The 17,492-nt window shown below is 47.1% G+C and overlaps 1 protein-coding gene across 2 annotated transcripts in view; it reads left to right on the forward strand.

Annotated features, from left to right (window-relative positions):
• The first annotated feature begins 247 nt into the window (after positions 1–247).
• The window catches only part of SNX2 (sorting nexin 2), a 129,223-nt gene continuing 111,978 nt past the window's right edge, over positions 248–17,492 (forward strand). Inside the window, exon 1 of one of the 2 annotated variants that reach the window (XM_063964214.1) lies at positions 248–453. In XM_063964214.1, the coding sequence (XP_063820284.1) occupies positions 346–453 (108 nt within the window). In that variant the 5' untranslated portion in view covers positions 248–345. Of the gene's footprint in view, positions 492–17,492 lie in introns of both variants that reach the window. The other variant, XM_063964213.1, reaches the window with a different exon arrangement.

The following is a 17,492-nucleotide window of genomic DNA, read 5'->3' on the forward strand; positions in this document are numbered from 1 at the left end:
TAAGGCACAATAATAAATGAATGAAGTAGATAACAGGATGATTAAAAAAGGAGAGAGCAAAATTATGAAGGCCCACCGGCACCTGCTGCTTCTAGTACTAGGCTGCCCGCTGGCATACAGTAACCTGCTGTTTCTATAACGAAATTTTTTTCTTGCCCTCCTTAACCACATCAAAGATGGCCGATTCCGCTGCCCGGCGTCCGATCTCATTTGCCGGCCTGACTTCCTGGTGAAAGCAAGCGCGCACACAGGGAAGTCACGCGACTGCACGTGACGGCGCAGGCGCTCAGGAAGGGAGGAGGTGGAGCGCAGGCCCTAGGCTGCTGTCACAGTGTAGTAGGCAAGATGGCAACGGAACGGGAGCCGCCTCCTCTGGGAGAGGGGAAACAAACCGACTTTGAGGAATTGGAGGAGGGCGAAGATCTCTTCACAAGCACAGTGTCCACCATGGAGGTAAGGGCGCTGCCAGCTCTTGTCTCCTGGGAATGCAGGTGAGAGAAGGAGGAGGAGGCGGCCTGGGGTGGGCTGCAGTGTCAGCCCCTCGCTGTGTCATGTCACAGGGCATCATTCGCCCCTGTAAGCCCCACTCCCAGGCCAGCTCCGTCCCCCACTTCCTGACCTCCCCAGCCTGCCCATCACATGCCATAGTCCTCACTGTCTGCGCCCATCAGGGACTAACCTAGGCTGCCCATCACATGCCATAGTCCTCACTGTCTGGGTCCAGCAGGGACTAAACTAGGCTGCCCATCACATGCCATAGTCCTCACTGTCTGCACCCAGAAGGGACTAAACTAGGCTGCCCATGACATGCCATAGTCCTCACTGTCTGCGCCCAGAAGGGACTAACCTAGACTGCCCATCACATGCCATAGTCCTCACTGTCTGCGCCCAGAAGGGACTAATCTAGGCTGCCCATCACATGCCATAGTCCTCAATGTCTGGGTCCAGCAGGGACTAACCTAGGCAGCCCATCACATGCCATAGTCCTCACTGTCTTCGCCCAGCAGGGACTAACCTAAGCTGCCCATCACATGCCATAGTCCTCACTGTCTTCGCCCAGCAGGGACTAACCTAAGCTGCCCATCACATGCCATAGTCCTCACTGTCTGCGCCCAGCAGGGACTAACCTAGGCTGCCATGTGATATGCCATAGTCCTCCCTGTCTGTGACCAGCAGGGACTAACCTAGGCTGCCCATCACATGCCATAGTCCTCCCTGTCTGTGACCAGCAGGGACTAACCTAGGCTGCCCATCACATGCCATAGTCCTCCTTGTCTGGGTCCAGCAGGGACTAACCTAGGCTGCCCATCACATGCCATAGTCCTCCTTGTCTGGGTCCAGCAGGGACTAACCTAGGCTGCCCATCACATGCCATAGTCCTCCTTGTCTGGGTCCAGCAGGGACTAACCTAGGCTGCCCATCACATGCCATAGTCCTCCTTGTCTGGGTCCAGCAGGGACTAACCTAGGCTGCCCATCACATGCCATAGTCCTCGCTGTGCGCGCAACAGGGACTAACCTAGACTGCCCATCACATGCCATAGTCCTCACTGTGCGCCCAGCAGGGACTAACCTAGGCTGCCCATCACATGCCATAGTCCTCACTGTCTGCGCCCAGCATGAACTAACCTAGGCTGCCCATCACATGCCATAGGCCTCGCTGTCTGAGCCCAACAGGGACTAACCTAGGCTGCCCATCACATGCCATAGTCCTCACTGTCTGCGCCCAGCAAAGACTAACCTAGGCTGCCCATCACATGCCATAGTCATCCTTGTCTGGGTCCAGCAGGGACTAACCTAGGCTGCCCATCACATGCCATAGTCATCCTTGTCTGGGTCCAGCAGGGACTAACCTAGGCTGCCCATCACATGCCATAGTCCTCCTTGTCTGGGTCCAGCAGGGACTAACATAGGCTGCCCATCACATGCCATAGTCCTCCTTGTCTGGGTCCAGCAGGGACTAACCTAGGCTGCCCATCACATGCCATAGTCATCACTGTGCGTGCAGCAGGGACTAACCTAGGCTGCCCATCACATGCCATAGTCCTCACTGTGCGCCCAGCAGGGACTAACCTAGGCTGCCCATCACATGCTATAGTCCTCACTGTCTGCGCCCAGCAGGGACTAACCTAGGCTGACCATCACATGCCATAGTCCTCACTGTCTGCGCCCAGCGGGGACTATCCTAGGCTGCCCATCACATGCCATAGTCCTCACTGTGCGCCCAGCGGGGACTATCCTAGGCTGCCCATCACATGCCATAGTCCTCACTGTCTGTGCTCAGCAGGGACTAACCTAGGCTGCCCATCACATGCCATTGGCCTCGGTATCTGCGCCCAGCAGGGACTAATCTAGGCTGCCCATCACATGCCATAGGCCTCACTGTCTGCGCCCAGCAGGGACTAACTTAGGCTCCCCATCACATGCCATAGGCCTCGCTGTCTGCGCCCAGCAGGGACTAACCTAGTCTGCCCATCACATGCCATAGTCCTCGCTGTTTGTGCCCAGCAGGGACTAACCTAAGCTGCCCATCACATGCCATAGTACTCACTGTATGCGCCCAGCAGGGACTAACCTAGGCTGCCCATCACATGCCATAGTCCTCACTGTCTGAGCCCAGCAGGGACTAACCTAGGCTGCCCATCACATGCTATAGTCCTCACTGTCTGCACCTAGGGACTGCCACTGATCTATAGAATATGAAAAGGTTATACTGGCGCCGGCTGTTGGTCAAATAATAAATAACAATGTATAAAATGTAACACTTGATTTATTTGAACATTAATAAAAAAAAGTTAAATACTCCCATTCCTCAAAGGAAAATGGTATAGATATAGCAACTGCTAAAATTCATATATCTGAAAATGCAGGGTACCACTATTATTTTTGTTTGTTAAATATAGTGTCCACGGCTTCTGGCTAGGGCTCTATTTCCACATTGCTCACAAGTCATTAGATGACACAATTAGTTACCAGACTTGCTTCCGGATGAAAAGACCCCCTAGGTATCTTGTGCAAATAAGATCCAGATGGCAGCAGGGAAAAATCCGGGTCTGTGATGAGCTTGTGTTGGAATTTTTAGTCCAGTGGATGCAAAGAGTCCATAAATTACCAGGGAATCTGTTGAAATGAATCCTATGCCAGTGGTCCTGCAAGATGTGGCTCAACGCGTTTTGCTGGTCTGATCACTACCGGCTTCCTCAGGAGCCACTGATCTAGCCTACCCATCACATGCCATAATTCTCACTGTCTGCACCCAGCAGGGACTGAACTAGGCTACCCATCACATGCCACATTGCGTACTATCTGCACTAGAGACTGACACTGACCCAGCCTGTCCATCACATGCTATAGTCATCATTGCTAGCATCCAGCAGGGACTGATGCTAACCCATCCTGTCCATGACATGACATGGGGCCTAATTTAGAGTTGATCGCAGCAGCAAATTTGTTAGCAGTTGGGCAAAACGATGTGCACTGCAGTGGGGGCAGATATAACAGAAGAAAACAAGTGAGAGGAAGTGAATAGGTGCACTCATTAGCAGCCAGTCAACAGTATTGTGTCTGGGAGGGTACTCTCAGCCTCCACCACCAACTAGTACGTACACAACAAATGACATATACAGGTTAAGGCGCTTTAGGGAAGTGCATAAATATAAATGGATAATTCACCGTTTTATCCTTTTCCACAACTGCAAACTGCAGTTTTTCCTCATGTGCATGTAAGGAACAAAAAGGGGGGCAGATATAACATTTGCAGAGAGAGTTATATTTGGGTGGGTTTTATTGTTTCTGTGGGTGGTCTTCAGTATGCCGAATGTCGGGATCCCGGCGCACAGTATACCGGCGCCGGGATCCCGACACCCGGCATACCGACAGCTATTCTCCCTCGTGGGGGTCCACGACCCCCCTGGAGAGAGAATAAATAGCGTGGCGCGCGTAGCACGCCACCGTGCCTGCAAGGGGCTCCTTTGCGCTCACCACACTGTCGGTATGCCGGCGGTCGGGCTCCCGGCGCTGGTATGCTGGTCGCTGGGAGCCCGGCCGCCGGCATACCATACTACACCTGTTTCTGTGCAGGGTAAATACTGGCTGCTTTATTTTTACACTGGAAATTAGATTTTAGTTTGAACACACCCCACCCAAATCTAACTCTCTCTGCACATGTTATATCTGCACACACCCCCCCCACGGTGCACATGGTTTTGCCCAACTGCTAACAAATTTGCTGCTGCAATGAACTCTGAATTACCCCCCATAGTCCGCACTATCTGCACCTAGGGACAGATGTTTGACCCAGTCTTTCCATCACACGCTATATTCCTAATTTCCTGTACTCAGGGACTGACACTGCCTCCCCATTACATGCCATAGTCCTCACTATATGCATCCAGGGACTCACGCAACCCACCTATCACATGCCATAATATACATCTAGCAGGGACTGGCACTGAATTAGCCTGCCCATCACATGCCATAGTCCTAACTGTCTGCATCCTGCAGGGCATGATGCTGACCCAGTTTACACATCACATGCCATAGACCTCAGTCTGCACTAAGAGACTGACACTCAGCATCTCATCACATCTTGTCCTCACTGTCTGCACCCAAGGACTGACCCTGACTCAGACTGCCCATCACATGCCATAGTCCTAGCTGTGTCCACCAAGGGACTGACAACAGCCCAGCCTGCCCATCACATGCCATAGTTCTAGCTGTGTCCACCAAGGGACTGACAACAGACCAGCCTGCCCATCACATGCCATAGTCCTCATTGTCTCAACCCAGGGATTGATCCAGCCTGCTCATCGCATGCCATAGCTTTCACTGTCAGCAATCAGCAGGGACTGGCGCTAACCCAGGCTGCCAATCCCATGCCATAGTCCTTACTGTGTGCACCCAAGGACTGGCACTGACTGAGAATACAGTGCATTCATATTACAGACTAGAACATAAGGTATCACTTTGGAATATTTAACCAATTGTCTGGTCAGCAGATAACCGTCATCTTTAATCCGGTAAATTGCCGGTTTTTAAGCCTTCTGAAACGGGTCTAGCTGTGGTGTGAAAGTGCCACATTGAATTTACCGGTTACAGAATACCGGTATTTTAAAACTGGTAAAAAGCAGGGTCCTACATGGTTCAGACCCGTTTCATTGTGCAATGGGAAAGGCTCAGAAACGGTATTTCCAAACCACAGAAGGTGATAGGCTGTCTCCATGCGTGATGTCACCAGGCAGAAGCAGGAAATAAACTGGAGGAAACGCATGAGAGTGAAGAAGCGTTTTATTATACAGAATACAGTTTAAAATGGCAAATTGGAGTGATGAGGAGGTTAGGGAGCTGCTTAGGATGAGAGGGGATGAAGAAATATGTAGACAAATCACTGGGACAGTGAAGGCTGCAGTAATCTACAAAAACATGGTAAAGATGCTTGAAGCTGCTGGGTTCCATCGTACGACTAGCCAAATTATTAATAATTAATTAATAATTATTAATAATGTGTGGGCCAGAAAAGTCCATTTACAATGACAACCACTGTTTTCTATGGGTGAAATGGGTTCAGTGTGAAAGGTACCAAAACGGTAATGAAACCGTAATATACCGGTTACAACATGCGATGTGAAGGGGGTTTAACTGCTCAGACCCGTTTTAAGAACCGTTTTAAAAGCAGGGTTTGCGATGTGAAAGCGGTACAGTCTCTGCTCTGCTATAACTAAAATGGTAACGAGGAACACACTGGATACAGACTGGTAATGTATAGGAGCAAATTACAATTGGCCAATTGCTCCCAAACACCGGAAAACAGATAAAAATGGACATTCAGACAAATTGGTTAAATCTATTTGATTTAATCAATTTATCCAAACTACCAATTTTCTCAGTTTTCCTGTTTTTGGGAGCAAATGGTTGAGTGTCATTTACTCCCATACAGTACATTACCAGATTTTCGCTACAACCAGAAATATTGGACAGATAATCCTAAGGCCCATACACACTGGGCGATTTTGAGCTGAAAGCAGCTCACTTTTGATGTTTTGAGCTGCTTTCAGCTCAAAGCCGCCCAGTGTGTATGCCCAAACGATGAGCAGTGATCGCAGGTGCGCGCTCCCGCTTCATCGCTGGCGGCCGCCGTTCATCTACTGGTATTATCAGTAGATGAACGGCAGGGTGAGCGGCTTTCCATAGCGTCCTGCTATGAAAAGCCACTCACCTCCGCTGACATCGCTGGGCAGCGGGGAAAAGCGCTCAGTAAGTATGCACTGAGCGATTTCAGCCCAGCGATCATCGCTGTGCATACATGCTGGGCAAAAACGCCCAGTGTGTATGGACCTTTATAGTGTGTATTCCCCTTAGTATGGAACCATTTCAGTATAATACATGTTTATATATTTTTTTTTTTTTAGTCCTTAAAATGTTTCATCATTTATACTGTTTACTTCTGTTTTGTCGCTATAAAAAAACTTGTGTTATGTACACTTAATGCTGCAGTTATAATGGTCTATTGTTACTTTTCTGTAAGCTAAAGGGAATAATGGATATAAAACAATTGTCTTCTGGAAATAGGGGCTGTGCAGGTAGGTACAGTAGGAGGTGTTTGTGTATTTTCCCTTACCAGCAGTTTCCACTTCTGCTTATGTCTCCGGGTTTAGTTTTGTGTGCTTCTTAGTATTATGTATCTTTCTACTATGATAGTTTTCTGTCACCGGCTGTGAAATAGTGACTGGCCCTTGTTGTCATTGGAATACAATCTATAAAATGTGAGAGTAGATATGAATGTTTGTACAGAAAAGTATTTGTTACATTGATACCAGGCCATGCAGTATGTATCAGAATGTTATTGTTTCAGTGTGTGATTATTTAATGTCCTATTTGTTTCTACACTTTTTAGATTAAAAATATAGAAGTTGTCATTAAGTATGTAGGCTATAACCCAGGGCAAACTGTTTTAGAAATGCTCTATTTTACTAAAAGCATAATTTGTTTGGTACAGTATACCAGCATCTAGGCTTTATTCTTCTGTGTCCTATCTAAGGGATCAATTCAATTTACTGACAGTTGAATAGTGCTGGGAATTAGCTCCCGCCGCTATTCAGTTCTGCTCAAGTTAAATCGACAAATGCCCGTTCTCCCGGACTTAACAGGTTGATTTGTCGGGAGAACGGGAATTCTCCGACTTAACTGCCCGGCGCGATGCTGAATCCCAACAGCATCAGCCTCGCTCTTGCCGCGCGCCAGCACTTTTGTCGAATTTCTGCTCACACCTCTCAGGGGTGAGAGAAGAAATCCCGACAATTATGGCACTTTATTGAATAGCGCCGGGAGCTAATTCCCGGTGCTATTCAACTGTTGGCAAACTGAATTGACCCCTATGACTTGAAGTTTGTTTCTTACCTGGTCAGACACCAGCAATGAACACCTGGTATAGAACCCAAACTTCTGTATAAGCTTCATAAAATAGGTGACTGTGCTCATGCTTAGAGCAATGGGGTTTCCCTCAGGCCACTATTCATGATGAAATGTACTTTTAGAAGTGCCTGATGGATATGGGTTTGTCAAGGCTTGCACTTTGGTAGAACTTTTACTATATGTAAAGCATATCCCAAATTTTTATAATCCAGGTCTGGTCAAATTGTATTAGAAGGATGTGAGACCATGGGGCTTATGTAATAGCCTGCAAGGTGCAGGCTGTGCGGGAATTTTAGCAAGTGTGCCTGCACAGCGTTTTTTTTTAAAGCGGCAATAATTTACAAGGCAAAACCAACCTGGTTTTACCTAGTAGATGATTGCCGCTTTAAAAATATGGACATACTCGCTGGAATTCCCGCACAACCTGCATCTTGCAGGCTATTACATAAGCTCCCTAGTCTTTCTTGAGAAGCGCCATCAGTTGGTATTTTACTGGTCTGGGAAATACTGTTGTAAACACAATTGCAGACTCTTTTATTCACTGTTGCCCCTAACTCATATTTCTCTTACACTTCCATTACCTGTCTCTGTATTTCCTAACAAATGTATTTCGGTATTTACCCCAGTCTTTGTCAGAGAGGTCATTTCCTCTAGCTGTGGTCTGTAAAATGTCTATCATAATACATATGAATCTCTAGTCAATGATGAGGTGCTTTCATTTAACCAAGTTAGGCTATTCTTTTATTATTGTTTGATCTTGTAAAAAGACCATGGTGGTTTCAAACAGGATCTGGTCAAGATGCCGGCAGCCGGAATCCTGACACCTGTCAGAATACTGACGCCGGAATCCTGAAAAGGTCAGGACACTGATGTTGACATCCCAACCATGAGTTTGGGGGCGGTTAGGCATCACCCCAGGAAGTTAGGGTTAGGCTGCGGGGAGGGGGGGTTAGGCACCACCGGTGGAGGTTAGTTTTAGGTTAGTTTCCTGACCACCGGTAACTCCTACCCAACCCAAGTTTTACAATGTTTGAAGCCATTAGTTATAAATGGTAACTCTTTCTACCAGAGGAAAAAAGTTTTTGATAGATAAAGGAAAGTTTACATCCAAAAATAGACTTGGAGCCAGATGATGATAGCTGCCGATATGCTAATAGTGGCAATTTTTGGGTGAGTATGCTGCTGGATTTGAAGTGGGTTTTTTTCTCTCGCTTTAATAGAGGAAAAATTGACAACTTTGGGGGTCATTCCGTGTGTATTGCTCGCTAGCAACTTTTTGCAGCGCTGCGATCAGGTTAAAACTCTTCAAAACTGCTCATGCGTATGCACCGCAATGCGTAGGTGCTTCGTATAGGTACAAAGAGAATCAGTGCTGGGCGATGGATTTAACGAAGAATCCATTTGCACAGCTGTTCGCAAGGAGATTGACAGAAAGAGGGCGTTTATGGGTGTCAACTGACTGTTTTCTGGGAGTGTTTGGAAAAATGCAGGCGTGTCCAAGTTTTTGCAGGGTGCATGTCTGACGTCAATTCCTTCCGGGACCAAAAAGTCTGAAGTGATAGCAGCGGCTGAGTAAGTCCAGAGCTACTCAGAAACTGCAATAAACTTTTTTGTACCGCTCGCCTGCAAAAGCGTTCGCACACTTGCAAAGTGAAAATACACTCCTCAGTGGGCAACGACTATCTGATCGCAGCACAGCAAAAAGTTGCTAGTGAGCGATCAACTCGGAATGACCCCCATTGTCGCTTTCAGCAAACCAAAGGCTATTACTATTTGCCCTTCTGACAGCTGTAGACTGCACATTTAGTGCAGAAGAACTGAGGGGAGGAGCGGTGCCAGATATTCAGAGTTCTCCTCTGCAATGCAAGATGTCTGGAGGCGATCTCTTCCTTCACAGTGTGGAATCGCCTGAATGATGTTTAGGGGGCATTTGTCAGGTTTGATAATCAAACCAAAAGATCCAGACTTTCAGCTATTTTCAGCTTGAGAACGATTATCAATCATGGCCTACTAGGTTTTTGAAATAAAAGAAAAAAAAGTTTGGGAGAAAGAAGCAGCTGGAAAACAGGCCCTGTATGCCGGTATTTCCATAAAACAAATGTTTTTCATTGAATCTATGTGTAAAAGTAAAAACCATTAGATCAACTCTACTATTGGAAATGCAGTTCCTGAAATCCTTGTGATATACTATTCAAGAACAGTACATTTCAGACTTGGCCGCTAATGTGTCCGCATTGCAGTTTGCTGTGCATCGGCAAACTGCGCATGCACAACTGCTGCATTGCGCCTGATCTCACATGCAGCCGCTCCAATTTAAAAAATGGTGGCAAACTTTGTGATGGCGCAGCCGGGCTCCGCTGGCAAAGGTTAACTTTAGTTCGATGCGCCATGCTGGGCGCCTTGCCCTGTGCTGGGCAGCCCCTAGCATGTCAGGAGTTTGTCGCAGATCTTGCTGCGTATATCTCTGTATAACCCCCATAGTGTCCTAAAGAGGTGTGAGGGAAAACTTGTGATGTCCACACTATGGCAATTGGCTGATATGATACCTTGCACATATAAATGTGTATATGAAATGGTCATCATTTCATAAAGTTCTATATCTTTACTCTGTGAAGGAGGCCTCTATTGTTAAATAACCAAAATGTTGGTTAAATGTATGTATCCTAAACGTGTCATTTGGTATGGGTGTCTGTATGTACTTCTGCTGAGGAGTTTGTTTCTCTGTGGTTTACAGTGTTATGTAATGGGAGTTATCCCGAAGTGCTGTATAACATTGGAAGGTTGTTAGATTTCTGAATAATGTATTAAGCAGTCCTAACTTGATTACTCACTTTTCCTGAGAATGGTTGGAAGGGAAATGTATGCCTCTTGAGAAACATTTGAGGCCATTGACTGAAAAGGATGCATATTTGAATTTCTCTAACGTCCTAGAGGATGCTGGGACTCCGTAAGGACCATGGGGAATAGACGGGCTCCGCAGGAGACATGGGCACTTTAAGAAAGACTTTAGACTCTGGGTGTGCACTGGCTCCTCCCTCTGCCCCTCCTCCAGACCTCAGTTTTAGACTGTGCCCAGAGGAAGATGGGTGCACTGCAGATAGCTCTCCTGAGTTTCCTGCTAAGAAAGCATTTTGTTAGGTTTTTTTCTGATTTTCAGGGAGCTCTGCTGGCAACAGACTCCCTGCATCGAGGGACTGAGGAGAGAGGAGCAGACCTACTTAAATGATAGGCTCTGCTTCTCGGCTACTGGATACCATTAGCTCCAGAGGGAGTGGAACACAGGTTAGTCCTGGGCGTTCATCCCAGAGCTGCGCCGCCGTTCTCCTCACAGAGCCGGAAGAAACAAAGAAAGAAGACTACTGAGGCAGCAGAAGCCCTCGGGTGCTTCACTGAGGTAACGCACAGCACTGCAGCTGTGCGTCATTGCTCCCATACACCTCACACACTCCGGTCACTGTAAGGGTGCAGGGCGCCCTGGGCAGCAATAGAATACCTCTCCTATGGCAAATGACTATATACATGTACAGGTGGGCACTGTACATGTATATAAAAGTGCCCCTGCCATATTTTATTAAGTTTGAGCGGGACAGAAGCCCTCCACCGAGGGGGCGGGGCTTCTCCCTCGGCACTCACCAGCGCCATTTTCTCTCCACAGCACCGCTGAGAGGAAGCTCCCCGGACTGTCCCCTGCTTGACACACGGTGAAAAGAGGGTTTTAAAGCAGAGGGGGGGGGGGGGGGGGGCACATAATTGGCGATTATACATTACAGCAGCACTACTGGGTAAACATTCTGTGTTTTTCTCCGGGGTCATATAGCGCTGGAGTGTGTGCTGGCATACTTTCTCTCTGTCTCTCCAAAGGGCCTAAAGGGGAACCGGTCTTCAGAAAAGAGTTTCCCTGTGTGTGTGGAGTGTGTCGGTACGCGTGTGTCGACATGTTTGACGAGGAAGGCTCATTTAAGGAGGAGGGGGAGTGCATGATTGTCAGGTCGCTGTCGGCAACGCCGACACCGGACTGGATGGATATGTGGAATGTCTTGAATGCTAATGTAAATTTATTGCATAAGAGATTAGACAAGACTGAGGCTAGGGATCAGTCAGGTAGTCAGACCATGCCTGTCCCAGTGGCAGCGGGACCTTCTGGGTCTCAGAAACGCACATTATCCCAGATCACTGACACAGATACCGACACGGATTCAGATTCCAGTGTCGACTATGAGGATGCAAAATTAAAGCCAAAAGTGGCTGAAGGTATTCGTTACATGATCATTGCTATTAAAAAGGCTTGGGAATCTCCAGACAGGAAACTACAAGTTCCCAAAAGGATTCTTTTGGCGTATCCCTTCCCACAAAAGGACAGGATACAATGGGAATCTTCGCCTAAAGTAGACAAGGCGTTGACACGCTTATCCAAGAAGGTGGCACTGCCTTCCCAGGATACTGCTACCCTCAAGGATCCTGCGGATCGTAAGCAGGAAGTTACCATGAAGTACATTTACACACATTCTGGTACTATTGTTAGGCCGGCTATGGCATCGGCCTGGGTTTGTAGTGCTGTCGCAGCATGGACAGATTCCTTGTCTACGGAGATTGAGACCCTAGATAAGGATACCATTCTAATGACCCTAGAGCATATCAAGGATGCTGCGTTATATATGAGGGATGCTCAAAGAGACATTTGTTTACTAAGCTCCAGAATAAATGCTATGTCTATTTCTGCTAGGCGACTCTTGTGGACCCGACAGTGGACGGGGGATGCCGACTCAAAGCGGCATATGGAGTCGTTGCCTTACAAGGGGAAGGAGTTGTTTGGAGAAGGCCTCTCGGACCTTGTCTCTACTGCTACGGCTGGTAAATCGAATTTTTTACCTTATGTTCCCCCACAACATACTAAGAAGGCACCTCATTACCAAATGCAGTCCTTTCGTTCAAATAAAAGCAAAAAGGTACGGGGATCGTTCTTTCTTGCCAGAGGTAAAGGCAAGGGAAAAAAGCTGCACACAGCTAGTTCCCAGGAGCAGAAGTCCCCCCCCCCCCCCCCTACGTCTGCAAAATCCACCGCATGACGCTGGGGCTTCCCTGGGGGGGGCCAGATCAAGTGGGGGCACGTCTTCGATTTTTCAGCCACGTCTGGGTTCACTCACAGGTGGATCCCTGGGCAATAGAGATTTTCTCAGGGATACAGGCTGGAATTCGAATAGATGCCTCCTCGCCGGTTTTTCAAATCCGCTCTGCCAGCTCAGAAAGGGAGTTAGTGTTAACTGCAATTCAAAAATTGTACCTGCAACAGGTGATAGTCAAGGTTCCTCTTCTCCAGCAAGGAAAGGAGTATTACTCAACCCTGTTTGTGGTTCCGAAATTGGACTTTTCGGTCAGACCCATTTTGAATTTGAAATCCCTGAACCTGTACTTGAAAAAGTTCAATTTCAAGATGGAATCGCTCAGAGCGGTCATCGCCAGCCTGGAGGGGCGGGGGGGGGGGGATTGGATGGTTTCCCTGGACATAAAGGATGCTTACCTTCATGTTCCGATTTTTCTTCCTCACCAGGCGCAAGCAGGGTGTCACAATTATCCCATACTTGGACGATCTCCTCCATAAAGGCGAGATCTCGAGAGAAGTTACTGGACAGCGTGTCACTGTCCGTGAGGACGTTGCAACAGCACGGCTGGATTCTCAATATTCCAAAGTCCCAGCTGGTTCCTACAACGCGTCTGACCTTTTTGGGCCTGATTCTGGGCACAGAACAAAAAAAGGTTTTTCTTCCGATGGAAAAGGCTCAGGAGCTCATAGCTCTGGTCGGGAACCTATTAAAGCCAAAAAAGGTTTCAGTGCTTCTCTGAACCCGTGTCCTGGGGAAGATGTTGGCATCGTACGAGGCCATCCCCTTCGGCAGGTTCCATGCGAGGACTTTTCAATGGGACCTACTGGACAAATGGTCCGGGTCTCATTTACAAATGCATCAAAGGATCACCCTGTCTCCCAGAGCCAGGATATCTCTCCTCTGGTCAAGTCAAGAGACTTGTCTTCACATCAACATCCTGGAATTAAGGGCCGTATACAACGCCCTACGTCAAGCGGAGATCTTACTTCGCAATCGACCAGTTCTGATCCAGTCAGACAACATCACCGCAGTAGCTCATGTAAACCGCCAAGGCGGCACAAGGAGCAGAGTGGCAATGGCGGAAGCCACCAGAATTCTTCGCTGGGCGGAGAATCATGTAAGCGCTCTGTCAGCAGTGTTCATTCTGGGAGTGGACAACTGGGAAGCAGACTTCCTCAGCAGACACGATCTGCATCCGGGAGAGTGGGGACTTCATCAGGAAGTCTTTGCGCACATTGCAAGTCGGTGGGGACTACCCCAAATAGACATGATGGCATCCCGTCTCAACAAAAAGCTACAAAGGTATTGCGCCAGGTCAAGAGACCCTCAGGCGGTAGCTGTGGACGCCCTAGTGACACCGTGGGTGTTCCAGTCGGTATATGTGTTTCCTCCTCTTCCTCTCATACCCAAGGTGTTGAGGATAATAAGAAGAAGAGGAGTGAGAACAATTCTCATTGTTCCAGATTGGCCACGAAGGACCTGGTATCCGGATCTGCAAGAAATGCTCACAGAAGATCCGTGGCCTCTTCCTCTACGGCAGGACCTGTTACAACAAGGTCCCTGTCTGTTCCAAGACTTACCGCGGCTGCGTTTGACGGCATGGCGGTTGAACGCCGGATCCTAGCGGAAAAAGGTATTCCGGATGAGGTCATTCCTACGCTAATAAAGGCTAGGAAGGACGTGACGTCTAAACATTATCACCGAATATGGCGAAAATATGTTTCTTGGTGTGAGGCCAGGAATGCTCCTACGGAAGAATTCCATCTAGGCCGTTTTCTTCACTTCCTACAAACTGGAGTGGATTTGGGCCTAAAATTAGGCTCCATTAAAGTTCAGATTTCGGCCTTATCCATTTTCTTTCAAAAGGAATTAGCCACTTTACCTGAAGTACAGACTTTTGTGAAGGGAGTACTGCATATTCAGCCTCCTTTTGTACCTCCGGTGGCGCCTTGGGACCTTAACGTGGTGTTAAGTTTCCTTAAGTCACATTGGTTTGAACCACTTAAAACAGTGGAGTTGAAATATCTCACTTGGAAGGTGGTCATGCTGTTAGCCTTGGCTTCGGCTAGGCGAGTTTCGGAATTGGCGGCTTTATCACATAAAAGCCCCTATCTGGTTTTCCATATGGATAGAGCGGAGTTGCGGACCCGTCCTCAATTCCTACCTAAGGTGGTCTCATCCTTTCATATGAACCAACCTATTGTCGTGCCTGTGGCTACACGTGACTTGGAGGATTCCGAGTCCCTTGATGTGGTCAGGGCTTTGAAAATTTACGTGGCCAGAACGGCTAGGATCAGAAAAACAGAAGCACTGTTTGTCCTGTATGCAGCCAACAAGGTTGGCGGCCCTGCTTCAAAGCAGACTATTGCTCGCTGGATCTGTGACACGATTCAGCAGGCGCATTCTACGGCAGGATTGTCGTTACCGAAATCGGTTAAGGCCCATTCCACTAGGAAGGTGGGCTCTGCACTACAGCTGTGCCGAGCTGCTACTTGGTCGGGGTCAAAAACTTTTGCAAAGTTCTATAAGTTTGATACCCTGGCTGAGGAGGACCTCCTGTTTGCTCAATCGGTGCTGCAGAGTCATCCGCCCGTTTGGGAGCTTTGGTATAATCCCCATGGTCCTTACGGAGTCCCAGCATCCTCTAGGACGTTGGAGAAAATAAGATTTTACACTTACCGGTAAATCTATTTCTCGTAGTCCGTAGAGGATGCTGGGCGCCCGTCCCAAGTGCGGACGTCTTCTGCAAGACTTGTATATAGTTATTGCTTACATAAGGGTTATATTATAGTTCATCGTTTGGACCGAGACTATGTGGTTTGTTCACACTGTTAACTGGGTAGTTTATCACAAGTTATACGGTGTGGCTGGTATGAATCTTGCCCTTGGATTAACAAAAATCCTTTCCTCGTACTGTCCATCTCCTCTGGGCACAGTTTCTCTAACTGAGGTCTAGAGGAGGGGCATAGAGGGAGGAGCCAGTGCACACCCAGAGTCTAAAGTCTTTCTTAAAGTGCTCATGTCTCCTGCGGAGCCCGTCTATTCCCCATGGTCCTTACGGAGTCCCAGCATCCTCTACGGACTACGAGAAATAGATTTACCGGTAAGTGTAAAATCTTATTTTTGCTCATTTTCCATGCATATGTATATTTTGACCAAAATTGTGGTCAGTTTATGGGAATCCGGTTTAAGGTGTTTTGGAAACAACTAAGTGGAACCAGATAAGTTTTTTTTTTTTCAATGTTGTTGTTTTTTTTTTTCAATGTTGTTGTTTTTTTTTTTCATTTCATATTGACTGCAGATGGAGTATTGGTCTGAACACATTTTTACGAATGAATGATAGTTAACTGGTCGCTGCCCATTTCTTGAGACTGTATAGTAAAGGATGGTCACGCTTTTTATAATGGGTATTACATAAACTCACAGTAGCTTTCACAAGTCATTCCAGTTTTATTATGGTATACGTTGTCAGTGACTTCCATTGATTGGTTGTATATACTAGTGGTATGAAATAAGCAATACTTTAGTCTATCAGTCTATTTTAAAGTGGTTTGACACTTTATAAACCCCCATACACTAAATTCTCTCCCTTCATAATAATGGCACTTTGGTGGGGGTGCCTCTCCTGTGTGCAGTGGGAACAACACGCTTGTTTAGCTTATGCCCGTCATCCTAATGCAGCAGAACTAGATCCATGAAGCCTTGTTGTTTTGTGATTGCGCTCCACACCAGGGACGTGCAGTGCAGTGAGGTAAACGGCTCAGGAGGTACTGGCTAGCACCAGAGCCAGATTTACATGCAATATATGAGCCAAAGGGTACATCCGGGCTTTATTTACAGTTGCAGCAGTATAAACTCTTGCAAATTTGTGGAGTTTTGATCAGAGATGAACAGAAAAGATAGGTAGGTGAGGCACTGACTCACCTGCCATAGAGTTTTTACTCCAGAGTTTTGGATATAAAAATGATTAGAATAATGCAAAGGAGATATTTCTAACATATTCTTTGTATTTTTCATATACTTCATATAGTCAAAACTCTGGCAAAAACGTTAGTTTGACAGGAAAGTTTCTTCCTCATCTGCCTCACCCCACCTCACGTCACTGCTCCACACTGTCTGTCTTCCTATTCAAAAATAGCATGCAAGTGTGGTGGATGTATAACGAATGTTCTCTAGAGATCCACACCCAGACTTGCTTTGGTTTATATATCAAAACTGTTTTCATGTGATGACTTCTCAGCAAGAGGCAATGAAGTTGGTACAGAGGAGAAAGTCAAGTTGTATAAAATGACTTGTTATAAATTTCCTGAAAATAACATTATTTTTTCAAGATTGTAATTCTGCTGCAACCAAACCCAGCCTGCTGTTTCCAAAATTGCATACCTCCCAACATGACCCTCTCCAGGAGGGACAGAATGCTCTGCTCCTGGACTTCCCTCTTAAGTTATGATTGCCATCACCTGTGCTGAAACACCTTTCTTATCCATTTACCTGTTCAAAACAGGTGCCGGCAATCATAAATTAAGAGGGAAGTCCAGTAGCAGAGCATTGTGTCCCTCCTGGAGAGGGTCATGTTGGGAGGTATGAAATTGGATCATTTTGTTAAAGACCATCTTCTAAAACAGGCATTCCCAACCACGGCCCTCAGTGCACACTAACAGTCCAGGTTTTAGTGATGTTGGTGCTTGAGCACAGGTGATTTAATTAGTACCTCAGTTATTTTGATTTAACAATCTGTGCTGAACAATGGATATCATTAAAACCTGTACTGTTACACACGGTGAGATTTTTTCTTGAGATTTTGACTATATAGTCAAAATCGCAAGAAAAGTTAGTGCAAATCGCAAGGTGAAAGTCACCTTGCGATCCCGATGCGCGGCCCCGCCAGGTCGGCATCGCAAGAAAAGATAGACTGTGCAGGCAAGTCAATCCTTGCTAGATCGGTGTACTATCTAGTTCATCTCACATGTCAATGACATCT

The sequence above is a fragment of the Pseudophryne corroboree genome, chromosome 1 (assembly GCF_028390025.1).
Source record: "Pseudophryne corroboree isolate aPseCor3 chromosome 1, aPseCor3.hap2, whole genome shotgun sequence".
NCBI lineage: Eukaryota > Metazoa > Chordata > Amphibia > Anura > Myobatrachidae > Pseudophryne > Pseudophryne corroboree.